We start from the raw sequence: 27,760 nt of genomic DNA, 5'->3' as shown, positions 1-27,760 counted from the left end.
AGACTTTTAGATCAAATAGAATCACAGTAACTTCGAAGAGATGAGAGAGATGAAGCATGGGAAGCTTTCTGGAGTTCACAGATAATTTATACCAAGATTATGTTATTTTCTAAGTAATAATAATAATTGTTGGTATAAGGTTGTTTTTGTCTCTATTCCACTTGTGTAATAACAATGACCAAGCACTCTACATTTGTGTGAGGTCTGCCTATCTTAAAACCCCATGACACAGTACAGCGTGGTGTCCAGCTGGGCTAGCTGAGTTCAGGGCGTGGGAGGGGCCAGCCAGTTGTGCCTGCAGCGTCGTCACATTGCACTCATGTGTAAACGATGAAGTCCACGACCAAACTGAAATTCCCCTAACCATCCCCACTCATTCTCCACTTAACCTCTACATACATTGTACAGAGGTATCCTGGTAAAGCACGAAAGAAAAAGGCGCTTGGAAGCGGGAAAGATACGTTGTCCGCAATCGGAGGACGCGATTCTTCAAGTGGTTATTTTGGCATAAGATCAGGTAAGCAGCGCAGCTGGAAACGCGCGATTTAAAGGGAATTGTCTTTTAGCGCATCGGTGGGCTATTTATGAGAACTTCAGACAACGAAGTGAATTTTTGAAGCCAATCGTTCCAGTAGGCAATCTAAATGATACATGATCTGAATTCGACATTATAAGCCGGTGATAGGTTTTCCCGTTATGTTCCCTTGTGACACCATGAAAATGGGAGCCGTCGAGAGCGCAAAATAAAGACAGTGCGCAACATTGGAATCCGTAGCACTAGAGTACTTACTTCACTTGATTATCAACCAGAAACACATTTTCACATCTGTTCCAAAGAGTAATATTACTGACATAAGTCTAGCCTACCTGTATTGATCATTATTTAACAGATGGCAATTCATCTAATGGAAATCACATCCCCCATTATCTCTTATTTATTTTTAACAGATTATTACAAGAGTGAATATCCTGACATAATGCATTTTGGAAATTGTCAAACATCCCCTTAGTGTTTCCCAAAGACACGAGGACTGCTTGTGGGTGATGCAGGTCAAGTTACATCAATGGAGTCCGTTGGTCCCTTTTGACAGAAACACAGACAGATGTGGTCTACATATAGCCTATGATGCATTTTTAACATATTCACATCCAGCTAATAAAATCATGCTTGTGCATTGCACTGTTTAACAGTAACCAGGTCGGGATACACTGTCCAAGTTCAGTTGGAAACCTCAGCCCTGTTTATATAAGGCTCTGCTTATTAACATCACTCTCTGATGGCCCTTTCATGCAAGCATGATCTCAGGAATGTTGTATGCACCTCTATGAATTTATTGTTCAAGGCAAGGCATGCTCAAAGTCATCATTATAACCATCATGGCCCGATCCAGGCATAAGGGGGGCCCCTGACCAAAATAATATAAATAAATATAGAATTACATTTCCTTGTGGATCAGCAGTTTCTCTCATGTTTTGTCAGTCACTGAATTAATCAGCCATGTCAGCTAACAGCTTTAAGATTGGTAGTTAGTCTAGCCAGATAATTAAACTTGTAGTAATCATCTCAAATTCCCACTGTAAGGCATTGCCATAACAGATAATTATTTTCGGGTTATCGTCACGGCCGTGTATCTTTCCCCTCACTCCGACACCGCGATGGATCTCAAGAAACTACACTGGACTTTCTGCAAACTGGAAACCGCATATCCTGAGACCATCCATATTTATTGTAGCTTGGGGACTTTAATAAAGCAAATCTGAGGAAAACGCTACCAAAGTTTTATCAACACATCGCCTGCGCTATTAGCTCATCAATAATTATTGACGATTGTTACTCCTCCTTTCAGACATCTGCTCTGAACTCACAGGTCTTAACATTGAAGTCAATAACATGAACAAGGTTTAAATTCAACCTCTTCAAATTCGCATCATCAATGAAGATAGTGAGAAATTTATTACAGGCTACTAGTTCTAGAAAATTAATACCAGATGTGAAATCGCTCATTAATACTCTCAGTAGTGCAAGTGAGGAGATGGACATCGCCAACACATAATTTTTTTTTGGGGGGGGGCAAATAAGTCACAGATACAGTTATGTTGAGTAGGCTGATTGGAGATGCTCAAACAACATAGAGCATCAAAGGATAATTCCAGGCAATCCAGCTTGATCTTTCAGAGTTATATATTTTGGAATGAGTTTTTCTGGTGGATTAAGTCTGCATTATGGAAACACGACAGTCAACTAAACTGTAGGCAGCAATGTTTGCTCTGAGACAGAACTGAGACAACCTGGGTCTGTCACTCATGGTCAAGTCTGGCATTCCAGTGACAACAAATACGATAAATTCCATAAAAACTGGGCTTCATGTGGCTCTATTCTTACCCCAGCCATGTTGTAGTTTATTTACTTTCTTCTGTTTGGCTTACACAACAGCCCCCTGCACTCAAAGTGATAAGAACAAAGTCATAGATTGTTTGAATCTTTCCTTTGAAAATACAGACATATTTTTCTATGCTGTATGCGTGAGCTGAGTGCTTACAAGGAAATCAATAGGGATAATCTTTTATTATACAATAGCACTTAGTTTTTACAGTAGAATAGTGGGTTGTTTTAATGTAGGCTGCTTCCCTTGAGTACATTTTACATTTACATTTTAGTCATTTAGCAGACGCTCTTATCCAGAGCGACTTACAGTAGTGAATACATTCATTTCATTTCATGCATTTTTTTGTACTGGCCCCCCATGGGAATCAAACCCACAACCCTGGCGTTGCACACACCATGCTGGCATTGCAAACACGCGTTGCAAACACCATGCTCTACCAACTGAGCCACAGGGGGGTATTCCTGACCTGCAGTGAGTAAGCCAATGTGAGTGTGGCTATGTGGGAGCTGTCACTGAGCATTAAGAATGTGCAGAAGCAACAAGCTAAAAAAGAATGCCCCTTTCTCCCTTTTTATCTAGATTACCCACAACTGGTCCAGATGTATGTTTATAAACATAAGCTCTTTCTCTAACTGAGGTCAGGTCAGCATTGTGTGAGGAACAACATTTTAAAAAGAGGAACACCAAATCTTGTTGTGGCAGCATGTTTTTCTTGTGTTTCCTGTCTCAGGAAATTCCTTCCCTTCCTAGTTCCTACTGAAAACTGCCTGACCCATGTTGGAAAGTCCTGCTGACTTATCTAGGAAACCCTACATGATGTTCATGGATTTCTCATGTGTCCATGACTGTGTTCATGACTGATGTTGTGGAATTCACCTAGACTAAAACATTCTGGGTCATTCCAAGAAACGAGTGCCTTTTGCGTTCATTTGATATTTTAAGTAGAAATTGTGCACAAATATTGAATTTTAAAAGCCTGTTATATTAAATGAAGTGCCCTTTATTATAGACCACATGGACAATTCTATAAATCTGAATGGAAGACCTCCTCCCCTAAAGGCTTTCTCATCCAAACTTAATGATGGTGTTGGAGTCATACGCAGCCACACAGTCGTGGGTGAACAGGGAGTACAGGAGGGGACTAAGCACACACCCCTGAGGGGCACCCGTGTTGAGAGTCATTGTGGCGGATGTGTTGTTGCTTAGCCTGACCACCTGGGGGCGGCCCGTCAGGAAGTCCTGGATCCAGTAGCAGAGGGAGATGTTCAGTCCCAGGGTCCTGAGCTTAGTGAGCTTGGAGGGCAGTGTCGTGTTGAACGCTGAGCTGTAGTCAATGAACAACATTCTCACATAGGTATTCCTTTTATCCAGGTTGGAGAGGGCAGTGTGGAGTGCAATAGAGATTGTGTCATCTATGGATCTGTTGGGGCGGTATGCAAATTGGAGTGGGTCCAGGGTGTCTGGGATGATGGTGTTGATGTGAGCCATGATCAGACTTTCAAAGCATTTCGTGGTGTTAGGTTCTAATTCTCAGAGTAAAACTCAACAGACACTATGAAAGCTTTAGACCAAGTTTATTCATCCCATAGGGTCAACACAGCTGCATTAGACACAAGCACTGATATTTAACCCTTCCTCCTAGGCTGAATCTCCTCCTACACATCTGCACAAACATTGTATCTTTACTGCTCGGCAGGACACTAAATACTTTTATTTTTATTTATCCGTTATTTTACCAGGTAAGTTGACTGAGAACAAGTTCTCATTTGCAGCAACGACCTGGGGAATAGTTACAGGGGAGAGGAGGGGGATGAATGAGCCAATTGGAAACTGGGGATTATTAGGTGACCATGATGGACAGATTGGGAATTTAACCAGGACACTGGGGTTAACACCCCTACTCTTACAATAAGTGACACAGGATCTTTAATGACCTCAGAGAGTCAGGGCGCCCGTTTAACGTCCCATCCGAAAGACGGCACCCTACACAGGGCAGTGTCCCCAATCACAGCCCTGGGGCATTGGGATATTGTTTAGACCAGAGGAAAGAGTGCCTCCTACAGGCCCTGCAATACTACTTCCAGCAGCATCTGGTCTCTCATCCAGGGACTGACCAGGACCAACACTGCTTAGCTTCAGAAGAAAGCCAGTAGTGGGATGCAGGGTGGTATGGTGCTGGCAAATACTATGGGCCATAAACTTTTCTTTCTCCCTTAATGTGACCTGACCTGACCTCGACCCCCCTTCATCACTAATCTATGGCTCTCTCCCCTTATCAATGCCTACCACATGTGATAGCTTCCATGCACTCAGCAAATTCCAAGCATAATTGCACACACTATATACCTTCCTCCTACAGATAACCATTAACTTCTGGTGTAGACCCTCTAAACCTAAGCACTCCCTCAGTGACATGAATAAGTATATTTCATATTCTCATAACCCAACAGTGGCTACAGATGTGAGTGCTACTGGGCGATAATAATTTAGACATGTTACCTTGGTGTTCTTAGGCACATGGACCATGGTAGTCTGCTTGAAACATGTAGTTATTACAGACTGGGTCAGGGACAGTTTGAAAATGTCAGTGAAGACACTTGCCAGCTGATCAGCATATGCTTTGAGTACGCGTCCTGGTAATCCATCTGTCCCCGCGGTAAATGTTAACCTGTTTAAAGGTATTACTCACATTGGCTACAGAGAGTGAGATCACACAGTCGTCCGGAACAGCTGGTGCTCTCATGCATTGTTCAGTGTTGCTTGCCTCAGAGAGCATAGAAGGTATTTAGCTCGTCTGGTAGGCTCGTGTCACTGGGCAGCTCGCGGCTGGGTTTTCCTTTGTAATCCGTGATAGTTTGCAATCCTGCCATATCCGACGAGTGTCAGAGCTGGCATAGTAGGATTTGATCTTAACCTTGTATTGACACATTGCCTGTTTGATGGCTCGTCGGAGGTCGTAGCGGGATTTCTTATAAGCGTCCAGATTAATGTCCCATGGCTTGAAAGCGGAAGCTCTAGCCTTTAGCTCAGTGCAGATGTTGTCTGTTATTCATGGATTCAGGTTTGGATATGTAAGTATGGTCACTGTGGGCAAGATGTTGTCGATGCACTCATTAATGAAGCAGGTGACTGATATGGTAAACTCCTCAATGTTATTGGATGAATCCCGGAACATATTCCAGTCTGTGCTAGTGAAATAGTCCTGTAGCTTAGCATCCACTTCATCAGACCACTTCCGAATTGAGCGTGTCACTGGTACTTCCTGTTTTGCATTTAAGTAGGCATCAGGAGGATAGAGTTATGGTCAGATTCGCCATATGGAGGGTGAGGGAGAGCCTTTTATGCATTTCTGTGTGTGGAGTAAAGGTCATGCTGACATGCTGGTAAAAATGATGTAAAACGGATTTTAGTATCCCTGCATTAAAATCACCGGCCATGAGAAGCGTCGCCACTGGATGCGCATTTTCTTGTTTATTTATGGTCCTATACAGCTCATTGAGTGTGGTCTTAGTTCCAGCATCGGTTTGTGGTGGTAAATAGACAGCTACGAAAAATTGGTGAGTAATATGGTCTGCAGCTTATCATGAGGTATTCTACCTCAGGCGAGCAAAGCTCAAGTCTTCCTTAACATTAGAGATTGTGCACCAGCTGCTGTTGACAAAGAGACACACCCCCTCCCCATTATGCTTACCTACCCGAGGCTGCCGTCTGGTCTAGACAATGCATGGAGAAACCCGCAAGATATATTTTATCCATGTCCTTGTGCAGCCAAGAGAAACATATAATATTACAGTTCTTCAGGTCCCATTGATAGGATTGTCTCGAACGGAGTTCATCCAGTTTGTTCTCCAGTGACTGTACATTCGACAACAGAACACAGGGCAATGGCGGTCTATTTGTTTGCCGAACTAATCTCGTTAGGAGACCGCCTCACCGGCCTCTTTTTCACTGCCGCCTCCTCTTTCAAGTCCCGGGGATTAGAGCTTGGTCTGGAGTAAGCATAACGTCCAGAGCATCCGACTCGTTGAAGTGGAAATCTTCATCCAAATCGAGGTTAGTGATCACTGTTCTGATGTCCAGAAGTCGTTTTGGGTCATAGGAAGTGATGGCGGAGACATTATGTACAAAAAAAGTTAAGATTAGCATTAAAAAATGAAATAGCAGAATTGGTCAGGAGCCCGTAAAATGGCCACTATCCACTGCAGCAGCATAAAAATAAAATAAAAGAATAATACATTCTTCGATTCCCCCTGTCACAAGGGGATTTGTGGATGATTTAAGTCATCAACCCTGTTACTTTATTTGGCACTTAATAGGCACTTACTGAGATGGGAAAATGTGTTTTTTTTTATTGAACATGTGCTCTTTATGACAGAATGGTAACATTTGGTGAAATAAAATTTTAAAAATCACGAAGTTACACTACTCAAAAGGCACAGAATTGGTGAAATGACCCTTCTATTTACCATGGACCCTACTGTACATCACTTTGTACAGTTGAATAGATTGTAGATCCTTGTAAGGTGTTCATATGCTTGAGTATAAATATCATTAGATATCAGAAAGCAGCCAGTGAAACAGGAGACATTCCACTCATTCTGTAGCTAATGAACAGAGCTTTTTGACGGAGGATGAGAAGGCCTGTTGTGAAAGGGCCTGGCTGCCACGGTAACATTGTCACACTGGCAGCCCAAGTCGGAGAGAATCAGCCACGCCACGAACGTGTCTGGAATAGAACAGCTCCTTTTTTTGCCTGTTGAATTATAGGCAACTTGAGAACTGAATGGAAATCCAAATTGTAGGAGTTTACAGTTTCTTGCATTTCAGAGTTGACTTGAGTTCCATCTAAATTCCCACTGTGGGGGAATCTTATCATCAGTACCCAGTGTTTTTACCCTTTTGTTATTTTGCGTAGAGTGTTCATGAGAGCCTTTTACATTAAACTCAACACAGAAACATTATTTACATAGCCCAGATTCCTTAGCTAAGGCCATGTGTTGCAGAGCTGCGTGCAGAGCTGCAATTTGGTTGTTTATATTTATCCTCTCCAATACCATCTTGTTTAGGTTAGTCTTGGCAAGTGTGATATAATTAAAGGCATTTTGGGAGGAAAATTCTACCTCTACTTTTGTTCATTAGATTGCTAGATCATCACACGTCACACTTTGCAACTACAGATGAAGTATTTCTAGATTTCTGGGAATTTCTCCCTTTTTTAGACTCAATCCCTACCCAGTCAGTGTGGGCACTTGCATACACCGATTACCAGTGGTGGCTGGTGGCACTTTAAATGGGGAGGATGGGCTCATAGTAATGCCTGGAACGGAATAAATGTAATGGTCTCAAACACACCCAACGCCTGGTTTCATTCATTCCATTCTATTCATTATTATGAGCCGTCCTCCTCTTACCAGCCTCCTCTGCTGGTTACACATTACAAGAGATGTTGTGCGTATGTGGTAGTGGTGCAGGGTACTGTGAGGGAGCAGTGTTCTGGGTCTGTCCCAGAAAAGGTCACTTGTGTGATCAAAATGTGTGCATTTGTGCCAATGCCAGCCACTCACGGTCAAAGATCAGATGAGCTTATTAATATCCTGGGTGGTATTTTTCTCTTCACAGTGATACTATTACTCAAAACCTTGTTTACGGTTGGATGTAATTGAAAATAGAGTATATACACAGAATAATATCTCCCATAAATATGCACTGTCTTTGTCATGCCTGTCTTCGTGTTTGCTGTTGATTAGCTGACAGCGAGTCGCTTCCCTTTCACTACAGGATTAAGTTTGGATGTTTGGCAGGACTAATGACGACAGGACTGCTGACATATCATTCACTTGTCCCACAATGTGCAGAGCTGTCATTTCTTATGAATGTGCTATGTTGTGATAAAGGCCTGCATCCTTTAGACAGGAACGCCCTGAAACTATTCTAATGGGGACTAGTTGTCCTGCATATTTATGCAAAAGTCCATCTGCAGGTCAAATAGTTAATGGCTTGTTTGCACAAAACCATGCCAATAACAGTTTGACCATGAACGGCAAAAGAAAATTCACTTTCCACCCTTTTCAGCACTTTATAGTAAACAGGTTTATGTTCACTATGATGCTGAACTGAACCTCTTGCCCCCTTAATTAATTAAACTACCTTAACTTCCCTCCACAGACCCTCTCCATCACCATGTCAGTGAAGTCGGACGGGAAGAGGAAGTGGGCGGCGGTGAGGGGCCATCTGGGCTCCTCCCAGGACTCAGACACCCAGCTGGAGGCCAACCTGGAGAGTGCCGACCCAGAGCTGTGCATCCGCATGCTCCAGGTGCCCAGCGTGGTCAACTACTCTGGGCTGAAGCGTCGTCTGGAGGGCAGCGAGGAGTCCTGGATGGTCCAGTTCCTGGAGCTGAGTGGGCTGGACCTGCTGCTGGAGGCCCTGGACAGGCTATCTGGGAGGGGCTGCTCCCGCATCACAGATGCCCTGCTGCAGCTTACCTGTGTCAGCTGTGTCCGGGCCGTCATGAACTCCTCGGCTGGGATCCACTTTATCGTGGAGAATGAGGGCTACATCCGCAAACTCTCCCAAGGTTCTACAGCACCTAGGAATGAGAAATGCAGTGTTTAAAAATGTGTTCCACTGATGATTTAGTTATTTTATTTCCGCGTCGTACACCAATTGGTGCCCAGCCCGTATGGGCTTATGAGACAGGATATCAAGTATGTGTGCACAAAACAAAAAAACAAAAAACAAAATATATATATATATATACAGTATATATGGCACGTTGTGTTAGTTCAAAAGTTTGGTGTCACTTAGAAATGTCCTTGTTTTCTATGAAAACGTACATGAAATGAGTTGCAAAATTAATAGGAAATATAGTCAAGACGTTGACAAGGTTAGAAATAATGATTTTTAATTGAAATAATAATTGTGTCCTTCAAAATTTGCTTCATCAAAGAATCCTCCTTTTGCAGCAATTACAGCCTTGCAGACCTTTGGCATTCTAGTTGTCAAGTTTTGAGGTAATCTGAAGAGATTTCACCCCATGCTTCCTGAATCACCTCCCACAAGTGGGATTGGCTTGATGGGCACGTCTTACGTACCATATGGTCAAGCTGCTCCCACAACAGCTCAATAGGGCTGAGATCTGGTGACCAGTGTCTGTTCTTTTGCCCATCTTGATCTTTTCTTTTTATTCGCCAGTCTGAGATATGGCTTTTTCTTTGCAACTCTGCCTAGAAGGCCAGCATCCCGGAGTCGCCTCTTCACTGTTGACGTTGAGACTGGTGTTTTGCGGGTACTATTTAATGAAGCTGCCAGTTAAGGACTTGTGAGGCGTCTGTTTCTCAAACTAGACACTCTAATGTACTTGTCCTCTTGTTCAGTAGTGCACAGCGTTGTACGAGATCTTCAGTTTCTTGGCAATTTCTCGCATGGAATAGCCTTCATTTCTCAGAACTGACGAGTTTCAGAAAAAATCTTTGTTTCTGGCCATTTTGAGCCTGTAATCGAACCCACAAATGCTGATGCTCCAGATACTTAACTAGTCTAAAGAAGGCCAGTTGTATTCCTTCTTTAATCAGAACAACAGTTTTCAGCTGTGCTAACATAATTGCAAAAGGCTTTCTAATGACCAATTTGCCTTTTAAAATGATCAACTTGGATTAGCTAACATAACGTGCCATTGGAACACAGGAGTGATGGTTGGTGATAATGGGCCTCTGTACGCCTATGTAGATATTCCATTAAAAATCAGCTGTTTCTAGCAACAAAGGTCATTACAACATTAACAATGGCTACACTGTATTTCTGATCAATTTCATGTTATTTTAATGGACCAAAAAATTGCTTTTCTTTCAAAAACGAGGAAACTTTTGAACGGTAGTGTATATACAGGGCCAGTCAAAAGTTTGGACACACCTACTCACTCAAGGTATTTCTTTATTTGACTAATTTCTACATTTGTAGAATAGTGGTGAAGAAACTATGAAATAACACATATGGATTCATGTAGTAACCAAAAAAAGTGTTAAACAAATGAAAATACAGTTTATATTTGAGATTCTTCAAAGTAGCCACCCTTTGCCTTGATGACAGGTTTGCACTCTTTTTTGTTGTTATTTGTAATATTAATTTTTTAATTTTTTTAGGGGGTGGATCAGCTTTAATATTGCTGATAGATTGTTGCTTCCATCAATGTAATTGTCTGCATCATTTCCTATCCAACATATACATTTTTTTGTAAATATATATATATATATATATATATATATATATATATATATATATATATATATATATATATATACACATAAGCATTCAGACATTTACACATATAGAGTTGAAGTCGGAAGTTTAAATACACCTTAGCCAAATACATTTAAACTCGGTTTTTCACAATTCCTGACATATAATCAGAGTAAAAATTCCCTGTCTTAGGGTAGTTAGGATCACCACTTTATTTTAAGAATGTGAAATGTCAGAATAATAGTAGAGAGAATGATTTATTTCAGCTTTTATTTCTTTCATCACATTCCCAGTGGGTCAGAAGTTTACATACACTCAATTAGTATTTGGTGTCATTGCCTTTAAATTGTTTAACTTGGGTCAAACGTTTCAGGTAGCCTTCCACAAGCTTCCCACAATAAGTTGGGTGAATTTTGGCCCATTCCTCCTAACAGAGCTGGTGTAACTGGGTCAGGCTTGTAGGCCTCCTTTCTCGCATGCGCTTTTTCAGTTCTGCCCACAAATTTTCTATGGGATTGAGGTCAGGGCTTTGTGATGGCCACTCCAATACATTTACTTTGTTGTCCTTAAGCCATTTTGCCACAACTTTGGAAGTATGCTTGGGTTCATTGTCCATTTGGAAGACCCAGTTGTGACCAAGCTTTAACTTCCTGACTGATGTCTTGAGATGTTGCTTCAATATATCCACATAATTTTCCTCCCTCATGATGCCATCTATTTTGTGAAGTCCACCAGTCCCTCCTGCAGCAAAGCACCCCCACAACATGATGCTGCCAGCCCCGTGCTTCACGGCTGGGATGGTGTTCTTCGGCTTGCAAGTCTCCCGGTTTTTCCTCCAAACATAACGATGGTCATTATGGCCAAACAGTTCTATTTTTGTTTCATCAGACCAGAGGACATTTCTCCAAAAAGTACGATCTTTGTCCCCATGTGCAGTTGCAAACCGTAGTCTGGCTTTTTTATGGCGGTTTTGGAGCAGTGGCTTCTTCCTTGCTGAGCGACCTTTCAGGTTATGTCGATATAGGACTTGTTTTACTGTGGATATAGATACTTTTGTACCTGTTTCCTCCAGCATCTTCACAAGGTCCTTTGCTGTTGTTCTGGGATTGATTTGCACTTCTCGCACGAGGTTGAAAAACAAGTTTTAACATAAGTGTATGTATACTTCCGACTTCAACTGTATATATAAACTCCAGTCGTACTTCATCAAAAGCCTTTTCAGAATCAGCTATGAAAACCATGCCTGGTTTCCCCGATAATTCATAGTATTCTATTGTTTCCAGTACTCGTCTTAAATGATCTCCAATGTATCGTCCGTGTAAAAAACCTGTCTGATTAGAATTAATAATATCTGACAAAACCTTTTTAATTCTATTTGCCAAGCATTTGGCTAGAATTTTTCCATCACAACACTGAAGTTTAAGAGGCCTCCAATTTTTTAAATGGGCTGGATCTTTATATATACCACTTGTATCCTGTTTCAGTAATAATGAAATCAGACGTTCTTGTTGCGTGTCCGATAATCTACCGTTTATATAGGAGTGGTTAAAACTTGCTAATATTGGTCCTCTGAGTATATCAAAAAAATGTTGGTATACTTCCACTGGTATGCCATCCAGGTTTGCACACTCTTGGCATTCTCTCAACCAGCTTCACCTGGAATGCTTTTCCAACAGTCTTGAAGGAGTTCCCACATCTGCTGAGCACTAGTTGACTGCTTTTCCTTCACTCTGTGGTCCAACTCATCCCAAACCATCTCAGTTGGGTTGAGGTTGGGTGATTGTGGAGGCCAGGTCATCTGATGCAGCACTCCATCGCTCTTCTTCTTGTTCAATAGCACTTACACAGGCTGGAGGTGTGTTGGGTCATTGTGCTATTGAAAAACAAATGATAGTCCCACTAAGCACAAACCAGATGGGATTGCATATCGCTGCAGAATGCTGTGGTAGCCATGCTGGTTAAGTGCGCCTTGAATTCTAAATAAATCACCGACAGTGTCACCAGCAAAGTTCGTTCACCTACTCTGCTTCTCACAGCGGTCGGAACCAAAAATCTCAAATTTGGACTCCTCAGACCAAAGGACAGATTTCCACTGGTCTAATGTTCATTGCTCATGTTTCTTGGCCCAAACAAGTCTCTTCTTCTTATTGGTGTCCTTTAGTAGTGGTTTCTTTGCAGCAATTTGACTATGAAGGCCTGATTCACACAGTCTCCTCTGAACAGTTGATGTTGAGATGTGTCTGATATTTGAACTCTGTGAAGCATTTATTTGGGCTGGTTACTCTAATGAACTTATCCTCTGCAGCAGAGGTAACTCTGGGTCTTCCTTTCATGTGACGGTCCTCATGAGAGCCAATTTCATCATAGCGCTTGATGGTTTTTGCGACTGCACTTGAAGAAACTTTAAAAGTTCTTTAAAAGTGACTACCTGGAACAAGGCAAAGGGTGGCTACTTTGAAGAATCTCAAATATAAAATATATTTTCATTTGTTTAACACTTTTTTGGTTACTACATGATTTCATATGTGTTATTTCATAGTGTTGATGTCTTCACTACTATTCTACAATGTAGAAAATGGTCAAAATAAAGAATTGAATGAGTAGGTGTGTCCAAACATTTGACTGGTACTGTATATATAATATAAAGGCCTTAGTGAGCATAAATGCACATACATAATCCGTAAGAATTTTTATTCAGTTGTAGATTTAGGAGTACAATGGCAACATGGAACATTTCAGGTCAGATATAGTCTGTTATGTCAGACAAAGTGTATGGAGTGAGACACTGTGTGGAGAGACAGTGCATTGCAACATCTTCACGTACACTGACACACTTATCACAAACAAAAAAACATTTTCAGAAAAGGGGCAAAGTTCACGTCACGTTTCCTTAAAATAAGCCATAACATTCTAGAGGACACCAGACAAGGGAGAAAGAAAGAGGCAGGATGTAATATGAGGATCATGACCATGGTTGTATTTATTACATCTTGCAACTGAAATCAAACCAAACAGAACCAAACAGCGAAAACGGAACGAAACAGGGAGGGACCTACCTGAATTTGTCCAATAGAAATTTTCAATGAAAAACATTTTCCATTTCGAGTAAATGGTTTCTGTTGCAAAACATTTTGCAACAGACAAAATGTTTTGCAACACGGTTAGCATAATGAATACACCCTATGTGTACACTGACTGTGACAATGTCTTACCACAGCCTTGGACACGTCCAATACCATGGTGAAGAAGCAGGTGTTTGAGCTGCTTGCTGCCCTGAGCATGTTCTCCTCTGATGGGTACCGTCTGGCCCTGGATGCCCTGGACCATTACAAGGCAAGTGCCATACAGCCAGACAAGCTGTCCCTAATAGACAGAGGCTATGGAAATATATACCATTCACCTACAGGATAAGTTGCCTGATTGTGATATAGGAAGGAAGATGAGAGAAAAACAATTCTGGGGGGAAAGTACACATAACAATGTGTGTGATTTTGATGAAAGCTGACTGAAATCAGATATGACAAAAAAAAATGTTACATGCTAGTTCAGCTCAAAAGAATCTCATTAAATAGGATAATTAAAGTAATTTTTATTCATTCCATACATTACTGAATAACCACTGCCTTCTAGTGTACAGATGTTAGACTGCCTAAGTAACTTAATTATGTTATCTAGTTACATCCATAGTTGTCAATACATTGATTAATGTAACTTTTTGACCAATATTAAACCATTCCATGTATGGGGGGGGGGCTGTCCTCCCACAGTGTGAGTGAATGATATACAGTATGTCTAATGTGGTCATTTGTCCCGCAGGGTGTGAAGACCCAGCTGTATCGCTTCAGTGTGATCATGAACGAGCTGCAGGCCACAGACAACGTGCCCTACATGGTCACCCTCCTCAGTGTCATCAACGCCATCATCTTTGGGACAGACGACCTGCAACAGAGAGACAAGATGCGCAAGGAGTTTATTGGTACAGCGCATTGTTTATCTTCATTACTCAGCCACTTGGCAGAGATTCAGTTCATCTGCAAGGTCACACAGTGGCACATTGTTAATGAGAAAATGTATACTGAACAAAACTATAAAACGCAACAAGCAACAATTTAAAAGATTTTACTGAGTTATAATTGAAATATATTCATAAGGCCCTAAGCTAAGGATTTCACATGACTTGGAACACGTATATGCATCTCTTGGTGACAGATACCTTAAAAAGGTACGGGCGTGGATCAGAAAACCAATTAGTATCTGGTGTGACCACCATTTGCCTCATGCAGCGCAACACATCTCCTTCGCATAGAGTTGATCAGGCTGTTGATTGTGGCCTGTGGAATGTTATCCCACTCCTCTTTAATGGTTCGGGCCTGGCCCCTTAGTTCCTGTGAAGGGAAATCTGAACGCTACAGCATACAATGACATTCAAGACGATTCCGTGCTTCCAACTTTGTGGCAACAGTTTGGGGAAGACCTTTTCCTGTTTCAGCATGACAATGCCCCATGCACAAAGTGAGGTCCATACAGAAATGGCTTGTCGAGATCAGTGTGGAAGAACTTGACTGGCCTGCACAGAGCCCTGACCTCAACCTCATCAAAAACCTTTGGGATGAATTGGAATGCTGACTGTGAGCCAGGCCTAATCGCCCAACATTAGTGCCCGACCTCACTAATGCTCTTGTGGCTGAATGGTAGCAAGTCCCCACAGCAATGTTCCAACATCTAGTGGAGAGCCTTCCCAGAAGAGTGGAGGCTGTTATAGCAGCAAAGGGGGGACCAACTCCATATTAATGCCCATGATTTTGGAATGAGATGTTCAACAAGCAGGTGTCCACGTTCTTTTTGTCATGTAGTGTATGTTACTGGGTCCTTCTAGCTACTGTATATGCCTGTCCTCAATCTGTCCCCAAGCAACTGAATCTTGTGCAAACCTCATATTCAGGGATACAATTATGCATTTGTGTCTGGCATAGATGGTGTTTCATGAATATTTTTTGTTTTTGAAAAATATGTGTTTTAATGAAGGGGAAATCAAGGATTAGGCCTATCTACAGTATGCTGTAGATTTGTGTGCTGAATTTGTTGAAGAAATATGGGCATAGGCCTATCAAAATTTGATAAACATGCATGCTATGCATAATATTATGGTTCTTGACATTTTACAGTATTGTCTTTCCCAATATTAGACCTCTGATTATTTATTTAATTAATAATAAGAAGTCTAAGAGCATTCCAAAGCGGTCTAATGCCGCGTTCAAAACAACTCAGAACTCACCACTCAGAACTTGGAAATCTCCGACTTCTGACTTCAGTGCGTTCAAGACAACTGGGAACTCAGGGAAAAAACTAGCTCCGAAAGGTCATCCAACTCGAAATTCCATGTCAGAAACTCGGGCATCTTTCTAGCGCGTCAACCTAAAGATCACTTACATCATGATTGAACCTTTTTTTCAAATTCCCAGTTGTCTTGAAAGCGCCATTATCTTGGGCCAAAGTAGGCTATTCTCTATGAACAGGCTTTGATTTATGCCTACCTTTTTATAATGGCCTACTGGCTGCAGTCTAACAAAAGCTTGTCGGAAGTCAAGTCGCCATTCCCTTTCTTTGTGAATTTGCTATTCACGGTAATACATTGCAATACATTTTCGATTTTTTTTTAATTCTGTAAATGTAGCCTATTCGAAGTCGTTCCACATCACCACTCTACTGCAAATACATTTTTGGTGCGTTCAAAACAACTGGGAACTCGAAAAAGCGAGCTCAGACTGAGAGAAATCGAGAAGTCATTGATCTTCAGGTAAGAGAATGGTGCATTAGTAACCAAGCGGGAAGGGGAATTTACCACATTCATTGATCTTCAGGTAAGAGAATGGTGCATTAGTAACCAAGCGGGAAGGGGAATTTACCACATACAACTGGGAAAAATTCCTTTGAACGACCTCCAACTGATAATTACTGGTGGGAAAGTCGTCTATCATCCTGAGTTCCCATTTCTCCCAGATGCTGACCTCTGACCTCACCTAATAAGGAAATTACCTCGATAACAGCATTTCTGGCAGTTAAATGCAGCAACAAAACATTATTTATAAAATGCAATCTATTAATATCATTTTTGAACACTATAATTTGTTTACAAGCATGATAGCTGTACTTTTAGTTTATGGTTTACACAGCTTGTTGGCCATTAGCCAATCAGTGTTTCTCAATGAATTCAAACCATATGAATGCATCCAACTGGTATTTACGAATTCACAACTGGTAAATTCCCACCTTCCACTTGGTTATGAACGCAGCAGAAGTCAAAGCTCTGATATGATGCCTGAGTTTTCGACTTGTATGCCACGCTCAAAACAACTGGGAACTCGGAACTCAGAAATATCAGACTTTCGACTTTAGTGGGTTGGAAAAAAATTAGCTCCGACTGGGAAAAATTGTTTTGAACGCTGGTCATCCAACTCGAGTTCCCAGTTGTCTTGAACGCACTGAAGTCTGAGGTCGAAGATTTCCAAGTTGTCTTGAACGCACCATAATTATGTCCTAATCGCTCACCTGCAATTGACTTCACTCGCTGATTCCAGATCATATTCCGCAGTGTTCCAACTTTTTAATAACCTACTTTAAAGTAGGAAACTGATCAATTGGGAGTTGGATCATTGTTTTTGTGACTGTCTTTATTAAATGCAGTGTTTCTGTTTTATAGGATTACAATTACTTGATATACTGCCCAAATTGAGGTGAGTGCCTTGACTTACTTCCTCGTTTCATTGTGACTTTTTTGTCATGTGCAGATAAGAAATGCCCATGCATTGGTCAAGTACAATATAGTTTGAGTGAAATGGTAAACAAAACCTTTGTTACCTGCACATTTGTCAATAATTTTGTTGATTTGATGTGCAAGTGGGAAATAAACATTAAACAGGCTACTTGCTCAATAGGCCCTTTTTAATTGTGTGTGTGAGACAGAGATGAGGAGGATGAGGACTTGATCATTCAGTGTGAGGCGTTTGAAGAGGCCATGTCTGAGGATGAGGAGGAGCTGCTGAGGGTCTATGGAGGCATAGACATGAGCAGTCACCAGGAGGTGTTCATCACCCTCTTCAACAAAGTGAGCAGAGCTGTCAGCTGCACTGCCATAACACTGCATGTCACCTACTCATGGCTAGTTCCGTAAACAACAAAATTATAAGTGCACTCAAAATAAGGTTTGGATGTGTGTTGGTCTACCTCAAGGTGAGCAGTTCTCCGTCGTCCCGCCAGCTGCTGTCCATCCTACAAGCCCTGCTGCTGCTGGGGCCCGAGAGGGCTGACATCTGGCAAGCCCTGGAGGCCATCACTAACCGGGCCATTCTGCTGAATCAAGACTGTGAGTCATCACGCTCCTGACACATTCAATAGTTCAATAGGCTATCCCCTAAGAGAGTTATGGGCAGAGGACTGCAGTCTGGGTGAACAGAGTGCGTCGGAAAAATGTTTGTCTTGGTTACATATCAACAAAGTTCAGTAGATTTGAGTGTTTGTGTGTGATTCTGTGCTCCAGCTCATATGGACTCTCGTGAGATTATTATGCAACGCCTGGTGTTCTCAAAGCGCAGGACAGCTGGTGTCGATGCTGTGGATGGTCTGCCACCCAAGAAGATTGATAAGGCTGTTCAGACCGATATGGTGGACGACGACCAAGAAAGACTGACCAAATGCTCCACAAATGTGTCCTCTCCTGCACTACCCCCTCCACCTTCCTTATATCCCAATATGATGGGACCAGGTCCCCTTCAGTGCCCACCTCCCCCTCCTCCACCCCCCACTCCACCATTACAACACATTGGAGGTGGAGTACCCCCACCACCAACTCCTCTACCCAGGATGCAGATTTCCCCAGGATGCACTCCTCCACCCCTACCTCCCCCATCAGGAATGGGCGGTGGAGGACCTCCACCACCCCCACCCTTGCCCGGTATGCCAGGCCTGCCGCCTCCACCACCACCTCCCCCTGGCATAGGTGGCATTGTGGTGGCCCAGAGTAGCCAGTCCCTGGGGTGTGTCTCTACTGCTGCCTCCAAGGCAGGCCGTTGCCCCACCCTGAGGATGAAGAAGCTCAATTGGCAGAAACTCAGAGCTGTCACTGGTGAGTGGAAAACCTTGGCATCTCTCTTCAATGATCCTCCCCTGTGTTTATAGAGGCAGTCTGCTCTATGTAGGAGGGGAAAAGATTGTCTGGTTGGATTTTTTTGTGAGGTAATTCCAGATGTGTTGTGGTTATTCTCTCCCTCCTTTAACATACACACAGATGGTCATTCCATGTGGACTTCAGCTCAGAAAGATGCTCCTCTGGAGCCCAACTACTCCAGCATTGAACAGCTGTTCTGTCTCCCAGTGACCGAACACAAAGACAAAGGGGCAGCTGCTCCTGTCAAGAAGGAGCCTAAAGAGGTGCACTGGTCAACACTCATTACAGCTCTTGTATCTGGAGCACACCAAAACATGGCTCATTATGAATCCTAAAACAACCTCCCTAACAAAATGTATATTCCCCTCTTCTCTCTACAGATCTCCTTTATTGATGCAAAGAAGAACTTGAATTTGAACATATTTCTTAAGCAATTCAAATGGTAAAGTAATTTGTCATTAAGTCAGTATTGATTTCAATGTTTTTACCCCATTGAGCTGACTTTTTTCTCCATGCTTCTCTATCTAGCTCTCATGATGAGTTTGTGGTGTTGATTCAGAGTGGGGATCGCTCTAAGTTCGATGTGGAGGTCTTGAAGCAGCTTATTAAACTCTTACCTGAGAAACATGAGGTACTGTAGGTACCAGATAGACTTTCACAATGTTTGCAAATCACCTTTATTAATACAGCAAACATGGTGGTCTGACTAAAGAGCCTCCCTTTTCTGTCTCAATTTAGATAGATAACCTGAAATCCTTCCAAGGAGAAAAATTTAAGTTGGCCAATGTAGACCGATTCTACATCTCTCTCCTGGCTGTACCATGGTAACTGCTGTTCCTTTTCTCATTTTCATAATTCCTGCCACCTCACTGGATACTGTATGTAGAGAAGAATCTCTGGCTGTGATAGTTAACGGAATCTGGTGTCTGTTTTTGTTTGGCACTTCCTTGACTTGTCTTTCTTAATTCCCAATGGTATCTCTCTTCCCTGCCATACCATCCCTACTTCGTATCCTCGCTCTCGTGTCCTCGCTCTCGTGTCTACCCACAGTTACCAGCTGAGGATAGACTGTATGTTGCTGTGTGAGGAGACCACCTCAGTACTGGACATGCTCAAGCCCAAAGCAGAGGTGGTTGAATTAGCATGCCAGTGTAAGTCAACAGCAACTTTCCTGTATGAACACCAGTGGTGGAAAAAGTACACAATTGTCATACTTGAGTAAAAGAAAAGATACCTTTTATAGAAAATGACTAATGTGAAAGTCACCCAGTAAAATACTACTTGAGAAAAAGTATTTGGTTTTAAATGTACTTAAGTATCAAATGTACATTTCATTTATAAGATATACGTAAGGATCTATAGTAAAACATTCCTTATATTAAGCAAACCAGGCGGTGGCGTTTTTTTTTTTTTTTTACAGATAGCCAGGGGCACACTCCAACACTCAGACATAATTTACAAACGAAACATGTGTTTAGTGAGTCCGCCAGATCAGAGGCAGTAGGGATGACCAGGGATGTTCTCTTGATAAGTGCGTCAATTGGACAATTTTTCTGTCCTGCTAAGCATTCAAAATGTAACAAGTACTTTTGGGTGTCAGGGAAAATGTATGGAATAAAAAGTACATTATTTTCTTTAGGAATGTAGTGAAGTAAAAGTTGTCAAATATAAGTAGTAAAGTAAAATGCAGAACCCAAAAAATGACTTAAGTAGTACTTTAAGTAAAAACACTAAGTACTTTACACCACTGAAACACTCATGTTACAATGATTACCTTATGAATCCATTGCATATTTTTGTAAGCTAGCAGAGGACACAGTAAGGGTTATTATTAAGAATTGTTAGAATTGTCAAGAGTGGTAACTATTATATGCTGTTCTATGTAGAACAAATTGTTGCTTTGTGCTGGAGATGTTTTAACTACTCAAGTGTTGATTTTTCAAAATGACTAAAAGTGTATTGTTTTGCGTAGAATGTTTCATTAAAAAAAATGTGGTCTCCTCAGGTCTCAGAATGAGCACTCTCATGCCTAGTTTCTGCAGGCTCATCCTTGATGTGGGAAACTTCCTCAACTATGTAAGTAAGGACTCTCCAAATGATGGCATTCCTACCTGACAAAGTAATGTTAGGATATCAGTTAACCTGTAATAGCTTTTGTGCCGAACCCACAAGTGTTTCAGGTGCCAAGCTTATGGTCATTTTGCAGTAGGTAGGGAGATTCCTAGATGTGTGCAGGAGGGCATGGGACTAAGGAATGTGTAGTATTGGTGAAAAAAAGGTATGTGTTAACTATCGAGGTGCCCATGTTGCTGAGGATCAGAAGTGTCCGGTATGAGAGAGACAGGTTGAGATGGTCAGTCAGTTGTACTGAAGGTGTCGTATCCTGAGGCAGTGAATAAAGTAGAGGAAGATGGGTCAATGTTGAGGGATGATAAGAGGCTCCCAGTGGGTAGTAGACCTTTGCCAGTACAGAATGATAGGCCTACGAATTAAATGTGCTTCAGAAAGGTTGGCTTTTTGGTGTTCATTGCCATGGTTATCAAGTGTAATGCTGAAATGGAACGTAAATCACAGAAAATAGGTTCTGTTGTGGCAGCTGCACAGAAGTACTTAGGTTTACGAGGTTTTACTGCAGAAGAGTTACAGGGAGTGTTGAATGGGAGTGTCCCGTTCTCCCAGACCGTCAATCAAAATGGTGGAAAGGGGTGGTGGGTTTTTAATGAATGTAGGGTTAGTTGGCAGGCTAATTTGTTTTTTCCTTTTTCCCCTTTTTGCATCACAAAGTATAATGGATTTATACTCCAGTCCAGTTGGTAGTGGTAATGTACCATTAATATTGAATGTCAACAATCGTTAAACCCCACCGATGAAGGATGACATTCCACTCACCCGTAAACATGTAACACTTATGCAGTCTGAAAAGCTCTAACTCCTGACTCTCTGCTTGCTCACAGGGAAGTCACACAGGGAATGCTGAGGGCTTTAAGATCAGCTCTCTGCTGAAGCTGACTGAGACTAAGGCCAACAAGAGCCGCATTACCCTGCTCCATCACATTCTGGAGGTAACCCTATTATAAATTATAGCGCTTTAGTGCTTTTCTGAGGATAAAAACAACTTTGGTCAGTGCTCCTCACAGAAACCAAACATACTTCACATGGACAATCAAATCAAAGTTGGAAATCATAAATAAACTCATGACTTGTTTACAGGAGGCAGAGCTGAACCACCCAGAGCTGTTGAACCTTCCTGACGACATTGAGATTTGTGAAAAGGCAGCTGGGTATAAAACCCTTTTTATTCAAACAATTGTTATTATGAGCTCTGCAATTGATAAACAAATGATTAAATTACATTAACATTTATAAATATTGACTTTTATCCATCAGAGTTAACCTTGACTCCATTCAGGCGGAAGCCGGTGCCTTACTAAAACGACTGAAAGAAGCGGCAAAGAAAGTCACCAACTCTGTGGACGATGTAAAGGAGCAGTTTGAAAAGGTCATTGAGGTATGAAACCAGTGAATTGTATTCTATTGTGGTTGCCTCCCAATAATGACTTTTTTTAAACTCTTTTGGAGGTCAACTATACACTAGCGTTCTTTAAAAGGCAATGGTTCAACCTCGTTTCTCTCCCCAAGGAAAACCTGGAGGCCTGCCTGGATTTGGAAAAGCGGTTTGCAGAGATTGTGAGGAAGAAGGGTGACCTGGCCCTCTACCTGTGTGAGGATGCAAACCAACTCTCCCTGGAAGAGCTCTTCGGCGCCATTAAGACCTTCAGGGGGCTTTTCATCAAAGCCTTAAAGGTCAGAGGAGCACATCACTAATAGACGGATAAATGTTAATAATGCATATTTCCATCACTAGTACATTGAAAACAGAGGTTTGGTTATGAAGTTGCCTCAAATCCTCTTTCCCAATGTTCTATGTACTTCCACAGGAAAACAAGAGCAGAAAAGAGCAGGCTGTGAAGGCGGAGAAAAGGAAGAAGCAGCTTGAGGAGGAGGAATCCAAGAGACAGAAGGGGGAGAATGGAAAAATAAGTGAGTTCTTCTGATGGTCCATATCTCCTGTCTGTCAGGAGTCTATGTTTTGTATTCCCACTAAGACGATAGAGTAGCCTGCCATGTGGTATCTTAATACATCTTTTTCTCTATCCTCTGTCACCAGTCCGGAAAGGACCCCCGCCACAGGACGATGGCTGTATTATCGACCACCTCCTTAATGATATCCGGAAAGGCTTTCATCTCAGGAAGACCCGGCCCAGGTGCGAAACGGATAGCCCCCTCTCTTGTGAAATGAATAGGGATACGGGCCAGCCCGGTAAGGACAAGATGACTCTTACCCTGTCCTGTCTCCAGCTTCACTCCTATACTCAACCATAACCAGGCTTCGCCGAATATATATATATATATATATATATATATATATATATATATATATATATAGTACCAGTCAAAAGTTTGGAAACACCTACTCATTCAATTCTTTATTTTTACTATTTTCTACATTGTAGAATAATAGTGAAGACATCATAACTATGAAATAACACACATGGAATCATCTAGTAACCAAAGAAGTATTAAACAAATCAAAATATATTTTATATTTGAGATTCTTCAAAGTAGCCACCCTTTGCCTTGATGACAGCTTTGCACACTCTTGGCATTCTCTCAACCAGCTTCACCTGGAATGCTTTTCCAACAGTCTTGAAGGAGTTCCCACATATGCTGGGCACTTGTTGGCTGCTTTTTCTTCACTCTGCGCTCCAACTCATCCCAAACCATCTCAATTGGGGTAAGGTTGGGTGATTGTGGAGGCCAGGTCATTTGATGCAGCACTCCGTCACACTCCTTCTTGGTCAAATAGCCCTTACACAGCCTGGAGGTGTGTTGGGTTATTGTCCTGTTGAAAAACAAATGATAGTCCCACTAAGCGCAAACCAGATGGGATGGCGTATCGCTGCAGAATGCTGTGGTAGCCATGCTGGTTGAGTGTGCCTTGAATTCTAAATAAATCACTGACAGTGTCAGCAGCAAAGCACCCCCACACCATAACACCTCCTCCTCCATGCTTTACGGTGGGAAATACACATGCGGAGATCATCCATTCACCTACTCTACGTCTCACAAAGATAAGGCGGTTAGAACCAAAAATCTCAAATTTGGACTCCTCAGACCAAAGGACAGATTTCCACCAGTCTAATGTCCATTGCTCATGTTTCTTGGCCCAAGCAAGTCCCTTCTTCTTATTGGTCCTTTTAGTAGTGGTTTATTTGCAGCAATTTGACCATGAGGGCCTGATTCACGCAGTCTCCTCTGAACAGTTGATGTTGAGATGTCTGTTACTTGAACTTCATGAAGCATTTATTTGGGCTGCAATCTGAGGTGCCGTTAACTTTTAATGACCTTATCCTCTACAGCAGAGGTAACTCTGAGTCTTCCTTTCCTGTGGCGGTCCTCATGACAGCCAGTTTCATCATAGCGCTTGATGGTTTCTGCGACTGCAATTTTCCGCATTGACTGACCTTCATGTCTTAAAGTGATGGTCTGTCATTTCTCTTTGCTTATTTAAACTGTTCTTGTCATAATATGGACTTGGTCTTTTACCAAATAGTGCTATCTTCTGTATACCACCCCTACCTTGTCACAACACAACTGATTGGCTCAAACGCATTAAGAAGGAAAACAATTCCAGAAATTAAGGCACACCTGTTAATTGAAATGTGTTCCAGGTGACTACCTCATGAATCTGGTTGAGAGAATGCCATCATGGCAAAGGGTGGCTACTTTGAAGAATCGCAAATATAAAATATATTTTTATTTGTTTAATACTTCTTTGGTTACTACATGATTCCATATGTGTTATTTCATAGTTTGATGTTTTCACTATTATTCTACAATGTAGAAAATAGTACAAATAAAGAAGCCCTTGAATGAGTGTCAACGTTTGACTGGTACTGTATATTAAGGGGGAAGATTAGCTTTAATATTGAGGATGGATTGTGGCTTCCATCAATGTAATTGCCAGCTTCATTTCCAGTCTCCCATATATTTTCCCCTAACCCTACCATACCTCCCCTAATTGGAGTAAACTAATGGACAACAACACTTAGGCTTCTACTTCCAGCTTATACATACTATATACATTTTACAGACCCAGTATATTTTACAATAGTTGTTTTGCTTTTAGTCCCTTCAGCTACCCTCAGCCCCTCCACTCTATCTCTGACCACCATCTAGTTTTGATTCATATTTTTCAACTGTGCCGTGATGTTTCACAAAAGTTCTGAACCTTTCTATTCTCAGTTTCTACAAATTGTAAATTAAAGAAACATCTTTTGCTAAGAGTATTATTGATCTATTACTTTTTAAATAATCCTCTGTGCTTACATTTTAGCTTTATTGCAGCCACTACCAATTACACTTGCTTAATTTCATCAAGAATGTGTGCTTGGTTGTGCTTCTTTGTGTATTTTATTTAACAGCACTTGCCAGATTTAAACATTGCCTGCTTAATTAAGAATGATGGAATGTTAGGAATGCCTGGTACAGTAGACCTGCTCTTCAAGCATTAACAGAACCTCTCTCACCTGCAGGATCAAGTGTCAAGCCTGTAAAAGAAGATGTCGAAGCCTCGGTCTCAGAAGCCTCCAGTACTCCCATTCCCACCCAACCCCAGGCAGAGGAGAGGGCACCAAGAGAAGGAGTGAACGAATGCCCCAGCAAACCCAAAGAAAAATACCCAAAAAAAACAGCGTTGTCAAAGACTAACCGGCTCCCAGCTGAACCCCAGGATGGAGGGGAGCCTCTGCCAACCCTCCCCACAGACAATTCGTCACCTCTGGCGATACTAGGAATGGATGTCCTAAATAACACCCCAAGTCCCTCTACCTTCACAGACCTGGCTGAAATCAACCAGAATGTCAACAGTGGCCTGGTGACGGAGGACTTGATGCCTGAGTGCTCACAGAGCAATGGAGAGGGTCAACTTAATGGAGCCTGCACAATGGCTGTCACTGATATGGACATGATTATAGAGAGCAAGCTAATGGGAAAAACCATTGGCCAAGATGACGTTGAAGGTAAGAGGAGCAGCATGATGGTAAAGACTGTTAGACCAGATGAGACTGGGGATGACATGATGGTGAAGATGGTGGCACAGGATGAGGGTGTAACTAATGGACACCGAGACACCAATGGCAACAAGTGTTTGGTCAGTGCGGCGCAAAGCGTACTGGCTTACGATGTGCACGATGGAGTGGACTCTAAAGATCTGCTCTCATTGGTATCTGAAGCTCTGCCTTCTTTTGAGTCGGGACCCCTAACACCAGAGGATAAAAAACAGCAGAAGCTCTTTAGAAGAAACAAAAATAAGAGTAATGAAGGTAATGTATTCATTCATTCTAATAAAGATGTTTGGAACTGTGGTCTCCTGACGTGTATGAAAGGGAGATGTTGTCCCCTTTTTTTATGTGGTTTTATTGCATTTTACGTTTTATATAGTGTCTGATCATTTGGTGCTGTTTTTAAAACTTAAGTTTTAGCATGAATGTACTGTTTTTGGAAAACATTCTTAAAAGCCTCCCATTTACATCGCATTGAGTCCTTTCATGATCATCAAGTAGTTTGTTTTTTGTGTTTTTTTTGTTTTTTTACTCTCTAAAACACAAGGTAACACTGGAAAGGGACACCCTAAATGTAAAAAGGGGTGTGTGTTGCAGTGAGGTAGGTCAAACGACTGGATGGAAAACTAACTGGTGCAAGCAGGGACATTTTTATCAACGCATCAGCACCAAGCCATGATTTCAATTAACAGACGAGCGTCGGTCTAACCGGGGATCTGGTTTAATCTGATTGTGTCTTGTCTTGCTATTAACACTGTCCTCTTCAGTAAAAATCTATAAAATCCCTGGTAATCAAATTGTAATAACTCAAGATAAACCACTTTGTCTGGCATCTTGGCTGCTACTTTATGCCCTTTTGTCAGCCTGAATCTTATCTTGACAAGACTTACTTAAGCTCAAACTGACACCTCATAAACGCCACAGTTGAACATTTATCATTTATATCCAAGTACACTTCGATGTCATACCTCAGCGGGAAGACCTTGCTTAGCACTTCTGCTCTGTGTGTAATTTTTTTGAAGGAGTTTTTCTGTCTTTGTTTCCTGTACCTCCATACCTATATGTTGTTGAACTGCCCAACCTCACAACAACCTAAACAGCTAAATGGATTATTTAAACTACTAATACAATTACTTTTTTTTGTGCTTCCTGTAAACTGTGTCCTTTTGTAAGTCTGTGTTTGCTGAAAGATGTCTTAATTTAAATTAATTTAGTGCTTTAATGATCTAGAGACTGATGCAACCAGTAGCACTATGAGTATTTTGGAAATGAAATGGCATAAGAAACATAATAAAAGTCCATTCTCACCCCTGCCAAGCCTCTTTCTGATCCATCAAATGCAATAGTAACTACAAATGTTGGGATATTATCGGCAAACTATTTTAAAGTCATTGGTATGTCATTTGATTACTGCAATCTATTAATTTCAGTCTGTCCTCTCCCTAGGCGATTCCAGGAAAAGGAAGTCAAAAGGGAAGGAAATGTTGAGATGATTTTTTTTGTTTTTTCCCCATACATGGTTTGTGCACATTGCAATGGACTAGGTCTACGTTATATTGGACTAAATTGATTCCTCCAAGAAGATATCAGCATGTTGTTTCTTCCTTTTGGATGATTTTGAGTTCTTAAAGATATTGAAATCAACTGAAAAGCTGCCATTGTTCCCTGGCCAGGTTGATTTGTAGCCGACCAAGAGGCTGAGTCATGAACACGTTCCCATGCAGCCTGTTATGCTCCGTGAGGCTACTACTGTCTGTGGTCTCTGCACAGCCTCAATCCCAGCAAACCTACTGTCACTTTTGAAATAAATGAATGATATATGTTGAAAATAAAAGAAAATTCCCTTA

At 41.7% G+C, this 27,760-nt stretch overlaps 1 protein-coding gene across 7 annotated transcripts; it reads left to right on the top strand.

The window, feature by feature from the left end:
• The first annotated feature begins 281 nt into the window (after positions 1–281).
• Positions 282–27,760, top strand: inf2 (inverted formin 2). 7 transcript variants are annotated; one of them, XM_045715571.1, is made up of 23 exons: positions 282–517; positions 8,553–8,964; positions 13,843–13,958; positions 14,442–14,601; positions 17,326–17,359; positions 17,589–17,730; positions 17,856–17,988; positions 18,163–18,747; positions 18,910–19,052; positions 19,170–19,231; positions 19,318–19,420; positions 19,528–19,613; positions 19,840–19,940; positions 20,795–20,865; positions 21,744–21,851; positions 22,000–22,070; positions 22,177–22,297; positions 22,429–22,593; positions 22,728–22,830; positions 22,958–23,110; positions 25,386–26,174; positions 26,461–26,514; positions 27,360–27,760. In XM_045715571.1, exons 2-22 carry the CDS (start codon positions 8,568–8,570, stop codon positions 26,511–26,513), a joined length of 3,696 nt encoding a protein of 1,231 aa, XP_045571527.1. In that variant the 5' UTR covers positions 282–517; positions 8,553–8,567; the 3' UTR covers position 26,514; positions 27,360–27,760. The 7 variants fall into 7 exon arrangements, 6 of the variants coding, with proteins under 6 accessions (XP_045571527.1, XP_045571531.1, XP_045571524.1 ...); XR_006769249.1 differs by having other exon boundaries at positions 25,386–26,514; XM_045715575.1 differs by lacking the exon at positions 26,461–26,514.

Source organism: Salmo salar, chromosome ssa01, assembly GCF_905237065.1.
Source record: "Salmo salar chromosome ssa01, Ssal_v3.1, whole genome shotgun sequence".
NCBI classification, from domain to species: domain Eukaryota; kingdom Metazoa; phylum Chordata; class Actinopteri; order Salmoniformes; family Salmonidae; genus Salmo; species Salmo salar.
This window is presented reverse-complemented; position numbering and strand designations above follow the sequence as displayed.

Excerpts from the sequence above, each read along its gene's own strand:
- inf2 (XM_014166252.2), top strand. The coding sequence starts at position 8,568 with ATGTCAGTGAAGTCGGACGGGAAGAGGAAGTGGGCGGCGGTGAGGGGC. Across the intron at positions 20,866-21,743 it reads TGGGAAACTTCCTCAACTAT|GGAAGTCACACAGGGAATGC; the intron begins GTAAGTAAGGAC and ends GCTTGCTCACAG. Across the intron at positions 22,831-22,957 it reads GGGGGAGAATGGAAAAATAA|TCCGGAAAGGACCCCCGCCA; the intron begins GTGAGTTCTTCT and ends CTCTGTCACCAG.